Here is a 19,718-nt window from a genome sequence, read left to right as displayed (position 1 = left end):
GTGGACGTGGAACAAAATGGAACCAAACACAGATATTATCAGTTGTTTGTCTTCCCAAACATGCTAGGTGTAATAGGTTGCACACATGTTGCAGTATCTCCAGATTCAAGGAATGAAAATATAATCATTTTTAACTGTGCAAGTTTTATATGATACTCAGTGGTATTTAGTTGTCAAGTACCTTGGCTCATGCCACGACTCATTTATTGTGAAGAACAGTGCCTTGTTCAGAAAATTTGAACAGGGGCTTATAAGTGGAGTCTGGCTAATTTAATAATATATTAAATACATAATTAACATATGACCATTCAAAAACATATGTAACAAACGCATATTAATGTTTAACATTTTGTATTATTATTATTTTTCACAAACATACATAAACATTCAGATATTGCATGTAAATAATATAACTATTAATATTGCATCAGAGACTATAGGCACGCTGTATTATTATTATTATTATTATTATTATTATTATTATTATTATTATTATTATTATTATTATTATTAAGTCATTTAGCAGACGCTTATATCCAAAGTGACTTACAGACACTAGGGTGTGGATCACAACAGCCGTTCTGTGCGTTAGATCCAGGATTATTTTTTGAACTTCTTTATTTTACCTTTTTATGGTTATATCCTTCCGTATTTTAAATTTAGCAGTGGCTCAGGAACTTTGGCCAAAAAGAACATCTCAACTTGGGTGTATTTTTCCTTTATTTTATTCCCATTGTTGTGACGACATTTGTGCTGCCTTGTTGTTTTCCTGTTAAATGGACGTCCAGACTATTGAAATGTGACCAACTGGCTTGTGAATCAATTGTCGTTTCAATTGAATCAGTCATTAACAGGAGTCGCAAAGGGCGTTGCGAGTAGGAGAAATGAACCCGCCCCTGTTGAAAATCGACACGTATAATAAGTGGCAAACAAAAAAAAAAACTTACATTGAAAATGCAAGTGTGGAGTAGTGGTTAGGGCTCTGGACTCTTGACCGGAGGGTTGTGGGTTTAATCCCCAGTGGAGGACACTGCTGTTGTACCCTTGAGCAAGGTACTTTACCTAGATTGCTCCAGTAAAAACCCAACTGTATAAATGGGTAATTGTATGTAAAAATAATGTGATATCTGTATAATGTATAATGTGATATCTTGTAACAACTGTAAGTCGCCCTGGATAAGGGCGTCTGTTAAGAAATAAATCATAATTGTGACTTCTATTTTCTCTCTAAAAATGTGCTTTCTCAAAATCAGCCTGTTAGTGTATGTAATAACGTTTTATTTGTGTTTGAAATGTTTAAGCTATTTTCTTTGGGGCCAGTTGAGAGATGTGAATAGTCAGAACATTTTCTGGTCAATCAATACCAAACATTAAAAAATAAAACAAAAACAAGTAACAGCGCCAGCCCTCAGCCCTGCACAGGACCATTTGTGTTCGAACCCACAACCACATAAATATATATATATATATATATACAGACGTGCTCAAATTTGTTGGTACCCTTACAGCTCATTGAAATAATGCTTCATTCCTCCTGAAAAGTGATGAAATTAAAAGCTATTTTATCATGTATACTTGCATGCCTTTGGTATGTCATAGAATAAAGCAAAGAAGCTGTGAAAAGAGATGAATTATTGTTTATTCTACAAAGATATTCTAAAATGGCCTGGATACATTTGTTGGTACCCCTTAGAAAAGATAATAAATAATTGGATTATAGTGATATTTCAAACTAATTAGTTTCTTTAATTAGTATCACACATGTCTCCAATCTTGTAATCAGTCATTCAGCCTATTTAAATGGAGAAAAGTAGTCACTGTGGTGTTTGGTATCATTGTGTGCACCACACTGAACATGGACCAGAGAAAGCAAAGGAGAGAGTTGTCTGAGGAGATCAGAAAGAAAATAATAGACAAGCATGGTAAAGGTAAAGGCTACAAGACCATCTCCAAGCAGCTTGATGTTCCTGTGACAACAGTTGCAAATATTATTAAGAAGTTTAAGGTCCATGGAACTGTAGCCAACCTCCCTGGGCTCGGCCGCAAGAGGAAAATCGACCCCAGATTGAACAGAAGGATAGTGCGAATGGTAGAAAAAGAACCAAGGATAACTGCCAAAGAGATACAAGCTGAACTCCAAGGTGAAGGTACGTCAGTTTCTGATCGCACCATCCGTCGCTTTTTGAGCGAAAGTGGGCTCCATGGAAGAAGACCCATGAGGACTCCACTTTTGACAGAAAAACATAAAAAAGCCAGACTGGAATTTGCTAAAATGCATATTGACAAGCCACAATCCTTCTGGGAGAATGTCATTTGGACAGATGAGTCAAAACTGGAGCTTTTTGGCAAGTCACATCAGCTCTATGTTCACAGATGAAAAAATGAAGCTTTCAAAGAAAAGAACACCATACCTACAGTGAAACATGGAGGAGGCTCGGTTATGTTTTGGGGCTGCTTTGCTGCGCCTGGCACAGGGTGCCTTGAATCTGTGCAGGGCACAATAAAATCTCAAGACTATCAAGGCATTCTGGAGCGAAACGTACTGCCCAGTGTCAGAAAGCTCTGTCTCAGTCGCAGGTCATGGGTCCTCCAACAGGATAATGACCCAAAACACACAGCTAAAAGCACCCAAGAATGGATAAGAACAAAACATTGGACTATTCTGAAGTGGCCTTCTATGAGTCCTGATCTGAATCCTATCGAATATCTATGGAAAGAGCTGAAACTTGCAGTCTGAAGAAGGCACCCATCAAACCTGAGACAGCTGGAGCAGTTTGCTCAGGAAGAGTGGGCCAAACTACCTGTTAACAGGTGCAGAAGTCTCATTGAGAGCTACAGAAAAAGTTTGATTGCAGTGGTTGCCTCTAAAGGTTGTGTAACAAAATATTAGGTTAGCGGTCCCATCATTTTTGTCCATGCCATTTTCATTTGTTTTATTATTTACAATATTATGTTGAATAAAAAATCAAAAGCAAAGTCTGATTTCTATTAAATATGGAATAAACAATGGTGGATGCCAATTACTTTTGTCAGTTTCAAGTTATTTCAGAGAAAATTGTGCATTCTTCGTTTTTTGTGGAGGGGTACCAACAAATTTGAGCACGTCTGTATATTCAGGATTGCGTTATACTACACTACACTACAGACTCTATGATACTGTACACTGAACCAAAGTGCGTCCGTGGTAGTCTACTAATGTACGGTGCAGTGCAGGCGCTGTCAAAATACTATTCATCTACTTGAAATTCAGTATTTGAAACATACAGAGAGCAATGTTGGCTGTGTATTTATGACTTGCTCTAGTATGAACGCATTTTCCACTAGTTTGTATTTGAAAGTGTGGATTTGTTAAATAAGTTGCCATGTTGCAGGGGTGCTGGAACTAGGGGTGCTGGGGGTGCGGCAGCACCCCCTGGACTGAAGTGCTGTGCACAACAGAAGATGGTGGTGGTGATGTGATGGGATGGAGAGAGCAATTGTTTCAGTCCAAGGTGAAGCTAGCCTGGAGGGGACGTAGCTCTATATGTTCAGGCTACACAACCTGTAGTGGGAAAACTCTGTAAAGTGTTAAATAGCCAAGGTATGAAAGACTGTGAAGGGAGAAATAGTGGCTGGTAACTATTTGTTTGATTGTTCTTTTTTTTGTTTACTAAATGTCTACGGAGCTCCTGTGTTGTAAACCCTCATGGCACCTTTACCATGGAAAGGAAATGCTCATTTTTGTTCACTATAAATAAATTGAATGGGTTGCTTTTTACCATCCTTGACAAAAAACCCAAGAACATTTTAGCTTTACCGGCAGAGAACAAACCGCCTCTCACATACTGGAAGGTTTAGTGTGTTTTCAGTTTGTGAAAAGCTACCTGAACATCTATTTTATGCATGTATTGTTGATCTCACCTGGGCAACAGGACTGGCAAAAAGCATACAGATTCATTTATTAATGGTTAAAAGATAACGATATCAAAGTTTGACTTGTTTACAACGCTGTATGTCTCGGACAAGTGATGGTTGTTTGTGCATAAAACTTTCATGAACACTGTTACGTGCATCTGATGCTTATAGATATGTCACCATTGTGCCATTTTTGCTTTTTAAAAAAAATATTTCAAATATAATAATTTAAAGACAGATCAGCAAAGAAAATACAAACAAAACCAATGTCGTCTGTGACTACTGGCACAGAACCTTAAAATATGCATACATCAGTCAAGTCAATAACTGGATGTACCTCCTTTAGAATGATTTAACACAAAGTGAAAAGCTCTCGGACGCAACCTTTTGTATTCTTGAAACATCAGTGCCTCTGTTTTGTCTTGTTTTATCGTATGAAAAGGGTTGTGGTTCAGGTACGGTTAGGGACTGTGTTCTGTCACCAAGGTTATTTGTTTTCTGCCTCAAGGTGGCAGTGCTGTCCATAAAGTGATCAATTGAAGCTCTCTATGCGCTGTGTTGGGGTCCAGTGTGAACTGACAAGAATCTGATTGAAGAGAAGAGGATGGTTAGAGAAGAGACGGTTATAAGAGTGAAATCATTAATTTAAACAGCACAGAACCAACACAAATATAGTTTTTTCTTATTATTTATTTTTTGTCTTACATGTATTACATGCAGATAGCCAATACCATCCATGTGTTGTTAATGTTGGGCAATTACTAAGCCCATCAGATAGCTTTAGCAGAGCAGTCAATGTGTGGTGCAAGGAAACACAACATACTGGATTGAAACCTAGACCCGGAGCCGGGTGACTCAATAGTGCCAATATAGTTTCACGTTTAGTGATTGTTTCCAAATACATGTATATGGGTTCAAAATAGACTTTTATTTTAGTATGTTATGTGGTTACTGAAGTACATATAATATTGTTCAATATGCTTTTTGAGATTGTATGGTTATTCTCGTTATACAATGTAGCTGAAAGATATTATAGAAGATACTGACAATATAGTTTCACGTTTAGTGATTGTTTTCAAAAGCATGTTGCCTAGTGTTGATAATAATGTACATATTATATGATATTGATTAATAGGCTTTATGAAATTTCATAGGTTTGGGTCTGAAGTTGTCTTGAAACAATACCGGGTAATGTGCTGCTTGTATATTCCAGGCTGTTTAAAAATGTTTAACAACAATTTCAGACACTGTATAGATCTTCCAGATTGAGTGCTTGATTTTACACATGGAGAATATCAGATTGAACATTCCCTTCACCCGAGGAGTGGAGAGGACAGACAGGGAGTTCAATACAAAGGGTTTCTTACAACACAAAACAGTCTAGTTCAGCTGGCAGATTGTTACAGTGGAATAAGGATAAAGCCTAAACCCAGGATAGAGCGGCTCAGTGAATGTGGTTTGGAATCTGTGCAGGAGGGTCATTGTGTCAGAGACTCCATAAAATGACAGAGTGCCGGCATTAAAGTCCAGATACACTCCTATTTTGGGGGAGTAGAGGGCAGTTATTGCAATTTTCTTGTTATTGTGCCAGGCAGTGTAACTGGAATCAGAGCAATCCAAACTCCAGGACTTGTCATTGCGTCCAAGGATACAAGAAAGACAACCTCCTTTCCTGCTGATTCCTTTATATGTGACTCCTATATCAGTCCATTGTCCACTGCACTCAATCTCCCAGTAACAGCAAGTCCCAGACAAGCCCTCTCTGCAAAGCACTTGGGCCCGGCTGTCAAATCTTGATGGGTGATCAGGATATGGCTGGGCCTCTCCACTCCATGTCACCTTTCTGTTCCCTTCAGACAGACAGAGCACTTTATGAGCTGTGTTGGGGTCTAGTGTGAGCAGACAGGAATCTGATTGAAGAGAAGAGCACAGGTTAGAAAATTAAATCATTGAGAAAATCAACAGTCATTGTCTGCTCCATCTTATGTCCTCCCTGCTTTAACAGTCCCTGTTCCCTCCTCCATGCTCCTCCCTGCTCCCTCCTCCATACTCCCTCCTCCATGCTCCTCCCTGCTCCCTCCTCCATACTCCCTCCTCCATGCTCCCTCCTCCATGCTCCCTCCTTCATGCTCCTCCCTGCTCCCTCCTCTACTCCCTCCTTCATGCTCCTCTCTGCTCCCTCCTGTATACTCCCTCCTCCATGCTCCCCCTCCCTGCTACAACTTAAAAACAGTAAAAGGGCATTGGGGGTAATAGGATTATTTGTATTATTCTGGGTAGTTTGTGTGAATTCATTTTGCAGCTGGGAATCAATGAACAAAGCAATGATGCTGTTCATTTTAAAATATTCTGCATTTATATATCTGTCCCAATACTTATTGGAAAGGAGTGTAGATTAATGGGTTCACGATTACTATTAAATATTAATAACTGCTGCCCTCAAGCTCCACCCCTCTATGTTCTGTAGTGTTAGCTCTTCTCACAATGGAGTGACACATCTTTCAATCAAATGTTTCAGTGAAAACAGACTTACATTTTAAAAACTCATCTCTGTTCCTTGGCTCTGGAGCCTGCAGACTATAAACTGCAACATCATTCACTTGGTAGAAAAAAATTGGGAAACATAGAATTGAAACATTTGGATTAATACACAACACACACAAGATTCCAAATAGCAATCTGCCATGCTGTTAATTTTTAAAGACAAACTCCATCTGTTCAGTTAATAAGTGTAGCAAAGGACCCTGCTAACTCCACCCTCATCAGGAATCGTTCACACAAGAACTAATCTAATACATCTCCAGCCACTCTTTTACTGAGGTGTTAGGTCCTTCCAAAAAGGGAGAATGTCTCTGGAGATAAGAACATAAGAACATAAGGAGGCTGTGTGGTCTAGTGGTTAAAGAAAAGGGCTTGTAACCAGGAGGTCCCCGGTTCAAATCCCACCTCAGCCACTGACTCATTGTGTGACCCTGAGCAAGTCATGTAACCTCCTTGTGCTCCGTCTTTCGGGTGAGATGTAATTGTAAGTGACTCTGCAGCTGATGCATAGTTCACACACCCTAGTCTCTGTAAGTCACCTTGAACAAAAAATAAAACAAATAATAAGAACATAAGAAAGTTTACAAATGAGAGGAGGCCATTCAGCCGATCTTGCTCGTTTGGTTGTTAGTAGCTTATTGATCCCAGAATCTCATCAAGCAGCTTCTTGAAGGATCCCAGGGTGTCAGCTTCAATCACATTACTGGGGAGTTGGTTCTAGACCCTCACAATTCTCTGTGTAAAAAAGTGCCTCCTATTTTCTGTTCTGAATGCCCCTTTATCTAATCTCTATTTGTGACCCCTGGTCCTTTTTTCTTTTTTCAGGTCAAAAAAGTCCCCTGGGTTGACAATGTTTTACTGGAAGAAAAGCCTTACCTTTTAAGCATCTGACACTGCTCTTAGACCCCAGGGTATAAACTGCAGTTTCATTCACTAAATAAAATACAGAAAACCGTTTTAAACCAAAGACTTTACTGTAGAGGATTTGGAATACAAACATGACCAGACCTCCAATTCCTATACATCTTTGATTAGAAAGTGCAGGACTACAAGTTATTATCCTATATGGAATGAATGTGTTGTTTAATGTTTGAATCCCTTTCTCTCTGTTTGAATGCTATTGTGTTGTTTTCTCGTGTGCTATCTTTAGAAACTCTCTTCCTTCCTGCTATCAACAGTCGAGATGTCACTGTAAATGATATCTACCAAAGGAATATATTTCAAACCAACCTGTTTTGGTTATTTTGACTAATTCCCGCTTGCAGAAGTCCTCAATATGACCTTTAAGTTCAGATACAGCTTTCCTCACAGCCCCAAAAGAGATGTCTGTATTGACAGTAACTTTGGGTAAGTCTCCAGCTTCAGGAGGGGCACAGAGAGACTGGAAATTCTACAACAGGAAAGTGGAGAAAAGGAGTTTTCAGTGAAACAGAATGGGGCCCAAAACATTCCTGGGGAAAAGCAAGGATTCATTCAATTGGAGAGGTCTGTCTGAAACCGTCCCAGTTATGGACTTGAGATTTTCTAACAAGCAGTGATGTTACCTGTAGGAAATGGATGTGATCCTCTGTCTCTGAAAGCTGTTTCAGTTCAGCGTTTCTCCTCCTTAGCTCAGCAATCTCCTGCTCCAGTTTCTTCATGAGTCCTTCAGCCTGATTCACTGCAGCCTTCTCGTTAGCTCCAATCAGCTCAATAACCTCAGTGTGGATCTTCTCAATGGATCGGATCAGCTCAGTGAAGATCTTCTCACTTTTCTTTATTTCTATGCATGCAGATGTCTGAGTGAAAGAACACAGTAGAGGAGACATGGTTAGAATTGATATCAAAAACACACCAGGCATAGACAGTAAACTTCTGTAGATGTGTTCCAGTCCATCTGATAATAATAATAATAATAATACTACTACTAATACTACTACTACTACTACTACTACTACTACTACTACTACTACTACTACTACTAATAATAATAATAATAATAATAATAATAATAATAATAATAATAATAATAACTACACCTTGTCAATACTCACTTTCAGTGAATCTACAGTCTGTTTCAGCTCTTCAGTTTCTTTCAGTCTCTCCTGGATTCTCTGTTGTATTTCTGTCTGTGTCTCTCCCAGCTGCTTCTGTGTAGAAACAGAGTGACACAGTGACATTTCTGATGGGGCATTGAGTGATATCCTGTCACACCCAACACAAGACTGTTTAAGTATGCTATTGAAAATGTCAGAACAATTTTAATTCAAATATATTTTACCTCTTTACAATGTATAATTGCATAATTCTGAGTGGTTCTGGAATATACTTTGCTTTTCATTTCCAGTTCCACGCCATAGACATCTGTAGCACAGGCTAGATCAGACAAAATGTGTGTATAGTAGTAAGATACAGCACCATCTAGTGCACAGCTGCCAGCAACACAAAAAGACACTTGATCCACAGTAGCTGTCCACTAGATGGTATAGTTTCATACCAGTAACAGTGAATGATGGTTGATCTAACATGTGTTACATATTTGTTTAGTCAAGCAGTTAGGCAACTGAAGCAACTTTCTCCTTAATGTATATTTAGGGCTTCTGGTTTCCATTTTGTGATGATAAACACAGATAAATTCCCCCCGATACAAAAAAATGAAATCGGTACACTGGAAATGGTTATTTAATTCACACTAACTTAACCCCTTTCCCATTGAAAAAAAACAATCTACAAAAAACAACCTTTCCCAGTGCAGGCTGGAAATGTCCCTCCTTCCTGACTTGTATCTATCATTGATTCGTTCTGATTACTGTATATTGAGTGGCAGCACATTCCTGCATTTCTATTGCAGGATTGTACACGTTTGCAAGATTTAGATTTATAGAAATTAGACTCCAATTAGAATTGGAGGGTTGTTCTTGCTCGCAGGATTTAAAGCTTTGGTTTGACAGGGAGGGTTTACAAACTCATGGAATTTAAAACAAAATTTGCAAATTGTGGTGAAATTTAATAAATGCCTAGACACACAAAAACACCAGAAGAATACGTCCGTGACCAGAAGGATTTCATTGTGGAAGACAGCAAAGGAAAGAAGGTACTTGTAGGGTGGTCGAACAAAGTTTTCAACAAAAAAATTCAAAATATATTATAAAATGTAGTTTTTAACTAACTTAAACATCTGTTTTAATCGTGTAAAAATGTGTTTTAACACACCAAATTCAGCTACTTTTTCTGCCTGGCAGCCATCTTGAATTTGAGTTACGCCCTGTGACAGGGTGGCTGGGCCGTGACATCACGGCAGAAGCAGGAAGGGAAACTGACATCAGGGACTGCAGTTTAAAGTATATGACGCGGCGCGCCGTTTTATTTTCAAATAACAAAAATAAATAAAATATTTTAACAAAAAGAAACTGTGCTCACAAATAATCACAAACACAAAATAATACGATCCCAGGTCAGGCTGGGCAGTTGCTGTCACTGTTCCTGGAATCTTTTTAAATCACGTTTTGTTTTGTTTTGTTTTGTTTTGTTTCTCTCCACACTATACGCTCCTCTCGTACACCCACCACAAGCTGGAGAGCTGCAGGCTTTTTATACAGGTGACCATCTCCTGATTAGCAACAAATGAAATCACCTAATTCATTCAGGAGATGGCCACCTTATGCACGAGTTTTCTAAATCCTGTGTGGACGGGGCTTCCCATCCACGCTACTAAATAAGAACAAACAAATGGCTACGCCGTCACAAATACATAAATAACAAAACAAAATAACGGGGAAACCCTGTTCTAAAATAAACAAATCCTGTACAGGGCTGCTCGCCCTGTTACACGCCCTCTACTTACTTTGAGCATTCATAATTAAAAAAAAAATTATATATATATATATATATATATATGCCTACAAAAAGATTAACACTTTACTAATAAAAACAATTATTCTAAGCTAGATGGTGGTAATTTATTGAAAGATCAAACATTTTAAGTGTACAAGCAAGCCTCCCAAAAACACACCTCTCACTGTGGGCAGAGTGGCAAGAACGGCATGGCACGGGCACAGCAGCTCTGCCAGTGCAGATAGATGTGTATGTGTCACTTTTAAAGGCACGGGCACAGCAGCTCTGCCAGTGCAGATAGATGCGTATGTGTCACTTTTAAAGGCACGGGCACAGCAGCTCTGCCAGTGCAGATAGATGCGTATGTGTCACTTTTAAAGGCACGGGCACAGCAGCTCTGCCAGTGCAGATAGATGTGTATGTGTCACTTTTAAAGGCACGGGCACAGCAGCTCTGCCAGTGCAGATAGATGCGTATGTGTCACTTTTAAAGGTATGGGTTTTGTTTACTATATATCAAAACACAATTATTAAAGTCTTGTTTAAAGTGTGATTAGTTGATTAAGAAAATATTACTATCCCTGAGCTGCAATCATTGTTACAATATATTAAAGAGGCCCTGCATCATAGAGGCAGCACTGGGTGAAGGTCGCTCCGTCCTCCGGCTGCTGCACCAGTTTTCCAAGCAAGGATCTCTTGGTTTAATGAAATTAATAAACACAGAGAAACAGAAGCCCTGTGTATATTGTATGTCATATTAATCTTGTATATTGTATGTCATATTAATCTTGTATATTGTATGTCATATTAATCTTGTATATTGTATATCATATTAATCTTGTATATTGTATATCATATTAATCTTGTATATTGAATATCATATTAATCTTGTATATTGTATGTCCTATTAATCTTGTATATTGGTCTTTTATATCTCTTTTTTAAATTAGGTGCTTGACTTTGCTGGGATTTTTTTTTTTTTTTTTTCAAACAGTACCAATTAAACTATAATATCTTAAACAATGAAACTGATATAAGATTTTTATTAAGTTGCAAGATACATAAATAAAACTAGGAATATACTGTAAATTATACAAATTTTAAACAACAAAATGTACCATAAAATAGCTGAACAACATTTTTTCTTATGCTGCTAGGTAGGGCTGAGGCCCTGCACATGTAAATAGTGTGCTTTTGTTTGATTGTAAATAATGGTTTTGCAAATTAAGTGTGTGCTAGATATGGCAGGTCATATTCAAATCCAGGTGTGGAATATGGCCATTTGTTAATTGATTAATGGTTATCAATTAGCCCTGTCTTTAGAAAGGGGCTGAAAATCCAGTTTCTTGGTTCTACAAGCAGGGTTACAGACTGTCTGGGAAGGAGAGTGTTGCTGTAGGATCCTCACGGCTGCGTGTGTTAACCAGGGTGAGACAAACACAAGAGGAAAAATGTATCTAGGATCACTGTGTGAGTTAACCGGGATCGCTAGCACTAAAAGGAATAGGGAAAAAGTTTAGGGGATTTTAATCTCACCCAAGTCTAGAGAGGAGGTGTCAGGGAGACTGTTCCTGGAGCGGGACCTCCTTTCTTGTTTGGTCAACTTTTATTTTCTAGTTGTTTTAGAGCAGTGTTTTGTTTTGAATGTTTTGTATTTCGTATCAAAAAAACCTCCTGTGTCTCTCCTGTCAATCAGCGATACCCACACCCATAACAACACCCTGTTACACCCTGAAATACATTTTAGTACATCATAGTTTAGAAAGAGCAATTAAAAAACTAGGGCTCTTTAAGTAGCTCTTAATAGCAAATTAAAAAATTATCTAATGTGAAACTGTATAACCTAGTAAACACACATGTTAAATATCCCTGGGAATTCTTATCTTCTAGGATAGCTACAAGGAAATGGTTCAAACCCTTACCTGTTTCCCACTCCTTTCTGTCTCAGCTGAGACTGTATCATGGCTCTTGTGTTCTTCGTCTGTACACAGCAAGCAAATACACGTCTGATCAGTTCTACAAAAGACCTCCAAAACCTTCTGGTGTTCAGCACAAAGCTTCTGCTCCAGATTTCCAATTGCATTGATCAGTTTGTGCCTCTTGAAAGCAGCCCCCTCATAGTGTGACTTGACGTGTGTTTCACAGTAAGAGGCCAGGCACGTCAAACAGGATTTCACAGCTTTGAACTTTCTCCCAGTGCAGAAATCACATGGCACATCTCCAGGTCCAGCATAACTTTGAGCAGGAGGAGGATTGAGTCCTGTCTTCTTTAATTTCTCCACAATGTCAGCAAGAATTATGTTTCTGCTCAGAACAGGCCTTGGGGTAAAGGTCTTTCTGCACTGGGGGCAGCTGTAGACACCCGTATGATCAGTCTGATCCCAGCAGTTCTTAATACACTCCATACAGTAACTGTGTCCACATGTTGTAGTGACCGGGTCCTTCAATATCTCCAGACACACTGGACAGCTAATCTGGTCCTCTCCTACCAGAACATTAGCTTCTGCCATTTCTGCTGCAATGAGACAGAGACTGACGATTTCACAAGAAACAAAACTTCACTGTGCTGATTTCCTGGAATTGTGTGACGCTCTAAGAGGCGGGATTTGTGACTGAAGCCAGATTTAGACAAGCAGGCTGAGCAGAAACTGCTGAATCAGTGTGAGAGGGGCAGAGAGAAGAGAGTTGGGAATTGGATAGAAATTTGAGAATGTCACAGTAACCCTTTTATAGCTATGGTATGCATTTGACGGCACTAGACCTTCACTTCTGTGTGGGTCTGTATCCTCAGTTGTTCACAAGGGAAGTGAGTTTGGTGGAGTTCAAACTTAATATTAATTTATTACAGTGCTGATTTTGTGGAGTAGTGGTGAGGGCTCTGGACTCTTGACAGGAGGGTTGTGGCTTCAAGCCCAGGGACACTGCTGCTGTACCCTTGAGCAAGGTACTTTACCTAGATTGCTCCAGTAAAAAAACAAAAAAATTGTATGTAAAAAATTATGTAATTGTATGTAAAAATAATGTGATATCTTGTAACACTGGTCTATAATTGTAAGCCGCCCTGGATAAGGGCATCTGCTAATAAATAATAATAATAATAATAATAATACAGCAGCAGTGTCCCCCATCTGGGATTGAACACATGACCCTCCGGTCAAGAGTCCAGAGCGTTAACCACTACTCCATACTGCTGTATAAATGGGTAATTGTACGTAAAAATATAATAATAATAATAATAATAATAATAATAATAATAATAATAATAATAATAATAATAATAATAATAATAATAATAATAATTTCATGTGTTAAAACCATTTTATAAAGAACACTCAAACAAAGCCTATAATCCAGGGCCTTACTTTTCAAATCTGTGTACTATTTTGTCATTATTTTCAAACAAGGTCTTGCCTCTCATCATCAGAACATCATTCTCCCAAGCCCCTTGTTTTGCTGTTGCTCGTTTTGTTTTCCACACTTCTTTATTTTCACTCTCTTTGACTCAGGTGAAGCCCATTGATCCTGCAGCCCCCACACTGGTTTCCTCTCCCCGTTCACTTCCTTCCTTCCTGTGTTACAGGTAATAGGAATAGGACCCCGTTAATCAAACATTTCAAATAGATTTCATTTCAATCAGCAATACTGGTGTGTTTTCATTAACAGTTACAATTGCTAATTTTGAAAACTCTCCAGATATTAATGCTCATGGGGACCTGTTTGTAAATAGTATTTGGTTTGTGTTTGGTGGTGGTGGTTGGTAGGGATGGGGTTAATTCCTGTCCCTTACAAATACACATGAGAATGTGGCTGTTCCCAAATTAGATCATTGTTGTTAATTGGGAACAGACACATGATATAACAAGGGAGCTTGAAGCTCCATTAAGAGAAAGGGTTTAAGAAAGGTAATCTGAGTGTTTGGAGAGGTGGCTGGTAAACTGCAAACCATTGAAAAGGTCTGAGTGTTTTTCTTTTGGTTTTGTGCTTGTGACTTTTTATAACTTTTTTTATTTTGCTCTATGAGCACTGTTGTGATTTTATTTTATTTAATAAACGTGCACCCCAGCGTTTAAAACCACAGCTACTGTCTCTGAGTCTCAATAACCCTCAGCCATCCTGTCACAGAAACCAACTGAGGTTAAATGCTTAAACATCATGATGTTCATTACATTTCTTACTTGATCAGGATTTTCTATGGCTGTTTCTGATTAGATTTTATTCTCCATGCTTACTAACTATTCCAGCAAACACTGCTTCTGAAAAGATTCCTGGAGGCTGATTGTGGGGAAGTGTATGACTGTTGCACGGGCTGCAGTGCACAATGCTTACCCTGTGGACTTCTGACTTAATTTCCAGACAATCAGCTTAGACAACAGTTCTTATATTAAAACTTAAATACAACATTATAGTTTCAATTTAAATTAATGTATGTATTTATTTTGACAGTCTGCCAATCATTAGCTTGTATTTATTTTGACAGTCTGCCAATCATTAGCTTGTATTTGAAGACGGTGCTATTATCTTTTCAGACACAACTATATATTTAAAAAGTGAGGGATCTGAGTGGGTAAAATGGACAGAAATGCCCCCACTTCAGTTCTCAATTGTTTTTGGAGGGGAGGGGAGTTTTCTTCTTCAACAAGGAGAACAAGTGGAATAACAAGAACAAGCTTGTTTCCATGTTTAGACTGTCCATTTCTCCTGATTTATCACAGTATTAACAATGGGTTTGACTGCTGTGTTAGAGTGTCTAGTTCTGTACAGGAATATAAGAAGGATGGAACTCCAGCCATTGGAATAGTTGTGTCAATACCCTCGATTCACCATGAAGTGTGATCCTGGGCTGGAATCACAATATGTGCTTCTGCTGTTTCTGTTGAGATGATACAGAGACAGGGATGGGTTTCACAAGAAACGAAACTTACCTGTGTTTCTGAATTCCATGAAATATAAAGCTCTCTTTATACAAGCCCCTTCTTATTAAAATATTGTCTCTGTGTTTCAGCCACTAGAGCAGAATCTCATCCAGGGAATTCTGTGGCTCTTCTCTCCAGTTTATAAGAGTCCAATCGAGGAGCAGTGCAGTGATGTTAATACAATACTAAGAGAAAGGGGGAAAAAGATCACAAGTGCTGGCCAAATAATTTGAAAACATTTTCTCCTGCCTTTATAATTTAACATAGAATGCTATAGATGTAGATTCAATATTAGCATTTCAAAGCAATGCAATATTTCGTGGTAATAAGAATTCTACAAAATGCAATGCAAAATCAAACCACTGATCACAGGGAGGAGTTTAGCAGTACAAAGGGGATGCAGCTACGCGAGTACGGCCCCTTACCTTGATACACTAACATGCTGAAGCGCTGCGCTTTGTTTTTGATTTTGCAGATAGAGAGAATGAGAACAGGATTACAGTGCACTACCAAGGAGCACAGCACTGTGGAGCATGAGCACTGACTCTCTGCCTGGATTATAAATATTGGTATGTGTGCTTTATTATGATGGATTGCAAGCCAAAATACAGTTCCCTGATACCAGTTCCCTGGAACTGCTTGAACATACTTGCATACATACATATTTTGCTTCATAAAGTCGAATGAAACCTTCCAAATAATGTTAACATACTGAATTACATACCGCTTTATAGTTTTTCCACATACGGTACTGTGAACAGGCTGGCTGTAGGGGTGACGTCAGGCCAGAAAGAAACACACAGACAGGCAGTACCTGCAGGTGAAACTGAGACGCTGCGGCGCTCAGTGAGTTTAATAACACACAGAAAATAAAAGCTTGAATAAAACAGAACACGACACTTGAGGCCAAAATAAATAGACAAACAAAACGAACAGACACTACCTTAATCCCCAAATAGTTCATCTAGATACTATAATATCCATTTGACAGACACAATCCAATTCGAAACAAGAACATGGCTTTCTGAGAATCTTGTCATGTTTTTCAAAACTGCATATTTGAGACCTATGTAGCCAATGGAAGTGCAATATAGGTACACATTCTGGAATTATTTAGTGAGCTACAATCACATTAAGAGATACTTATCAGTACTTGCTGTGGGAATTCTAGCACTGTGCAGAGATGCCAACTAAGTCTGCCACTTGCTGCTATTTATGTATTTGTAATCAATAAATACTTCGGACATATTGAACATTTTATGCTGAAAGACCTGTCCAATTTTGTGTGTTTATAATTATAAAAACACTAACCTGACAGAGATTAAACAGTAAAAATGAGGCTGCCTCTGCCCCAAGTGTAAAAACAAATAATTCACCTTATTTCACTCTGTAGGTGGTGCCATTTTACCCCCTAACTTTGATACAAAGTTGTGTCAGATTGAACATTCCCTTCACCCGAGGAGTGGAGAGAACAGGCAGGGAGTTCAATACAAAGGTTTTCTTAAAACACAAAACAGTTTAGTTCAGCTGGCAGACTGTTACAGGGGAATCATAATCATTAATCCTAAATCCAGGATAGAGCGGCTCAGTGAATGTGGTTTGGAATCTGTGCAGGAGGGTCATTGTGTCAGAGACATCATAAAAGGACAGAGTGCCGGCATTAAAATCCAGATACACTCCTATTTTGGGGTAGCGGGGGGCAGTTATTGCCGTGTGATTGTTATTGTGCCAGGCAGTGTAACTCGAACCAGAGCAGTACAAACTCCAGGACTTGTCATTGAAACCAAGGCCACAGGAAGCATCCCCTCCTTTCCTGTTGATTCCTTTATATGTGACTCCTATAAAAGCCCCTCCCCCACTCCACTCAATCTCCCAGTAACAGCGAGTCCCAGACAAACCCTCTCTGCAAAGCACTTGAGAATAGGTGTCAAATCTCTCTGGGTGAGCAGGATATGGTTGTGTCTCTACCTTCCGTGTCACCTTTCTGTTCCCGTCAGACAGAGAGAGCTTTCTATGTGCTGTGTTGGGGTCCAGTGTGAGCTGACAAAAATCTGATTGAAGAGAAGAGGACGGGTAGAGGAGAGTTGGTTAGAAAAGTAAAATCACTGAGAAAATCTCCACTAGGTATGAATGTACAGAAAGACAGACTGATACATACATATTACAGCAGGTTATTTTTATAATGGCTGTTTCTGACATACAGCCTAAACAGATGAGACATTGAGGTGCAGATGTACAGCAGGGAGTATTAAGATTATGTAATGATGCTATTCATTGTAAAATATTATACACTCCCCTTCAACAAGTATTGGAATAGATGAATACATGCAGAATGACTGGAGGTGGGTTTTTGTTGCCGTTTTACCCACTCACACCTTTCTCTCCCTAAATATCTTGGTATCCCTGAATACTGTTAGCTCTTCTCACAATGGAGTGACACATCTTTCAATCAAATGTTTCAGTGAAAACAGACTTACATGGTAAAATATCAGCTCTGTTCCTTGACTCTGGAGCCTTCAGACTGTGAACTGCACCTTCATTCACTGGGTAGAAAAATAGAATTGAAACATGTGAATTAATACACAACACACACAAGACTCCAACAGCAATCTGTAAAGAAACAAGGCTTATTCACGGCATTTCAGGATGTAAAAATCCATACTTCAAGATGTTCACGATTACAATGAATATGTATTCCTTCTGTATCGGTGCAGCAGCCAAAGTCAATGTGAACACGTCTGCCACTGCACTGGAGTCTTGTGTTCCTTCCTCTCCATCACATATCTTTGCCCAACAGTATGGTGCCCATATTAGGACACCCTTGTGCATCAAACATACAACAGTGATTGTCTGCTCCCAGCTATCTCCTCCATGCTCCCTGTTTCACATTATTTTTGGTGTTTTGGGGCGATCAGCCAATAACACAACCGTTTCCACCCTTTCTGCATTTTCAATGTTTAGATTATATGTTTATCACACAGCCTGAGGAAACTGCTGAATGTGAGCTGAAACAGTCATAAAGCTGCATCACTGAGTGCCACATTGGGACATTATTATAGTTTAAAAAATAATGTTTATACACACACATGAATTATAGAAATCTTATTAAACTTACTATTTCTAAATATATTTTGAAAAATAAAACAAAATAATATTTAACTATTTTAATTGTTATGTGAGAAGAAGAAGAAGAAGTAGTTTACAAATGAGAGGAGGCCATTTGGACCATCTTGCTCATTTGGTTGTTAGTAGCATAAGAATAAGGTGTTACACTTGTGGAGAGCCATTTCAAGCCCAGAGATACCAAAGCTCACATTAATGAACACATAGTCATCTTTGTTCTAGCTCTTAATACATTATTCATGGGACGTACTGAAACTAATGACAAAAAAGGAATACCCATTAAAATCAATAGACAGAACTGAGTGACAGATTATATCTTTAAAACCCATGAACTGACCCCTCAGTCTCAATAGTAGGAAGTCTAACATATAAACTAGACATGGAATGACAGCCTCGGAATCCCGAAACATACACTAAGACAATCATTGGCTTTTAATGCACTGATCAATGCACGTTTTATTATGGGTCTAAAACAGTAAATTCAGATTAAAAGAGAAGACGGAGCATTTGTGAATTCAGTTTCACTTTTTACATGCTGTCACGTAACTGCCCGGTGTAACCATGTTAAATACAAGAAAGCAAGGGATTCATATAATTACTGTACTGTTAAAAAGATGAAACAAGATTGTTCTGTCGCCCTCCAAAGTCAGTTTGTGTTTGTGATCACTTTTTTGTTGTTGTTTGAGTCTCGGGTTAACCTGTCTGATTAACACGCACGGTGCAAAAAAAAAAAAAAAAAAAAGATTACTGTGGCATAGACTGAGATAGCACGGGAAGTACCTTTTGGAATTGTATTTTGTAAATGGTCAAAGACTGTATTACAGTGCTTTGTTTTGCAATAATGTTCACTGATTTTATTTGTATAGTATATGTGTCAATACTTTGTTTAGGCAGGGGTGCCATTTGTTAATTTTAGCAACAATACACATTAATACAGACCTGTCAACTCTCCTTTATTTGCCAGGACTCTCCTCCCAGATTTTGTTACAGATTTTCTCCCATATTTTGTTAAAAACTCTAGTGTTAAACACCTTTGTGTCTGCAAACCTTTAATTTCTGCAGAAGGTTACTGCAAAAGGTAATTTCTGTGGTTACTGCAATCCCCATCTGTACCTAGCATTGTTTAGGGGAGTCCTGTGGAACGCATCTACAATATTATTATTATTATTATTATTATTTGTTTATTTAGCAGACGCCTTTATCAAAGGCGACTTTACAGAGACTAGGGTGTGTGAACTATGCATGAGCTGCAGAGTCACTTACAATTACGTCTCACCCGAAAGACGGAGCACAAGGAGGTTAAGTGACTTGCTCAGGGTCACACAATGAGTCAGTGGCTGAGGTGGGATTTGAACCGGGGACCTTCTGGTTACAAGCCCTTTTCTTTAACCACTGGGACACTAATGGGATCAATGGGACACTATCAAGCAAAAAT

The 19,718-nt window shown here is 38.7% G+C and overlaps 1 protein-coding gene across 2 annotated transcripts; it reads right to left on the bottom strand.

Moving 5' to 3' along the window:
- Positions 1-4,493: 4,493 nt before the first annotated feature.
- LOC117433030 (tripartite motif-containing protein 16-like protein) lies at positions 4,494-12,817 on the bottom strand. 2 transcript variants are annotated; one of them, XM_059016152.1, is made up of 7 exons: positions 12,170-12,817; positions 8,469-8,564; positions 7,980-8,213; positions 7,666-7,825; positions 7,312-7,368; positions 6,428-6,493; positions 4,497-5,804 (listed from the first exon to the last, which is right to left on the bottom strand). In XM_059016152.1, exons 1-7 carry the CDS (start codon positions 12,755-12,757, stop codon positions 5,275-5,277), a joined length of 1,731 nt encoding a protein of 576 aa, XP_058872135.1. In that variant the 5' UTR covers positions 12,758-12,817; the 3' UTR covers positions 4,497-5,274. The 2 variants fall into 2 exon arrangements, with proteins under 2 accessions (XP_058872136.1, XP_058872135.1); XM_059016153.1 differs by lacking the exon at positions 7,312-7,368 and having other exon boundaries at positions 4,494-5,804.
- Between the last annotated feature and the right edge of the window lie 6,901 nt (positions 12,818-19,718).

This window comes from Acipenser ruthenus, chromosome 52, assembly GCF_902713425.1.
Source record: "Acipenser ruthenus chromosome 52, fAciRut3.2 maternal haplotype, whole genome shotgun sequence".
NCBI classification, from domain to species: Eukaryota; Metazoa; Chordata; class Actinopteri; order Acipenseriformes; family Acipenseridae; genus Acipenser; species Acipenser ruthenus.
This window is presented reverse-complemented; position numbering and strand designations above follow the sequence as displayed.

What these genes read in the sequence shown, in the direction of transcription:
- LOC117433030 (XM_059016152.1), bottom strand. Translation starts at nt 12,757, where the DNA reads ATGGCAGAAGCTAATGTTCTGGTAGGAGAGGACCAGATTAGCTGTCCA. An exon ending in AGTCAAAATAACCAAAACAG is followed by an intron (nt 7,369 to 7,665) that starts GTTGGTTTGAAA and finishes TATTTTATTTAG; the next exon opens with TGAATGAAACTGCAGTTTAT. An exon ending in CAGTGTCAGATGCTTAAAAG is followed by an intron (nt 6,494 to 7,311) that starts GTAAGGCTTTTC and finishes TTTTCTACCAAG; the next exon opens with TGAATGATGTTGCAGTTTAT.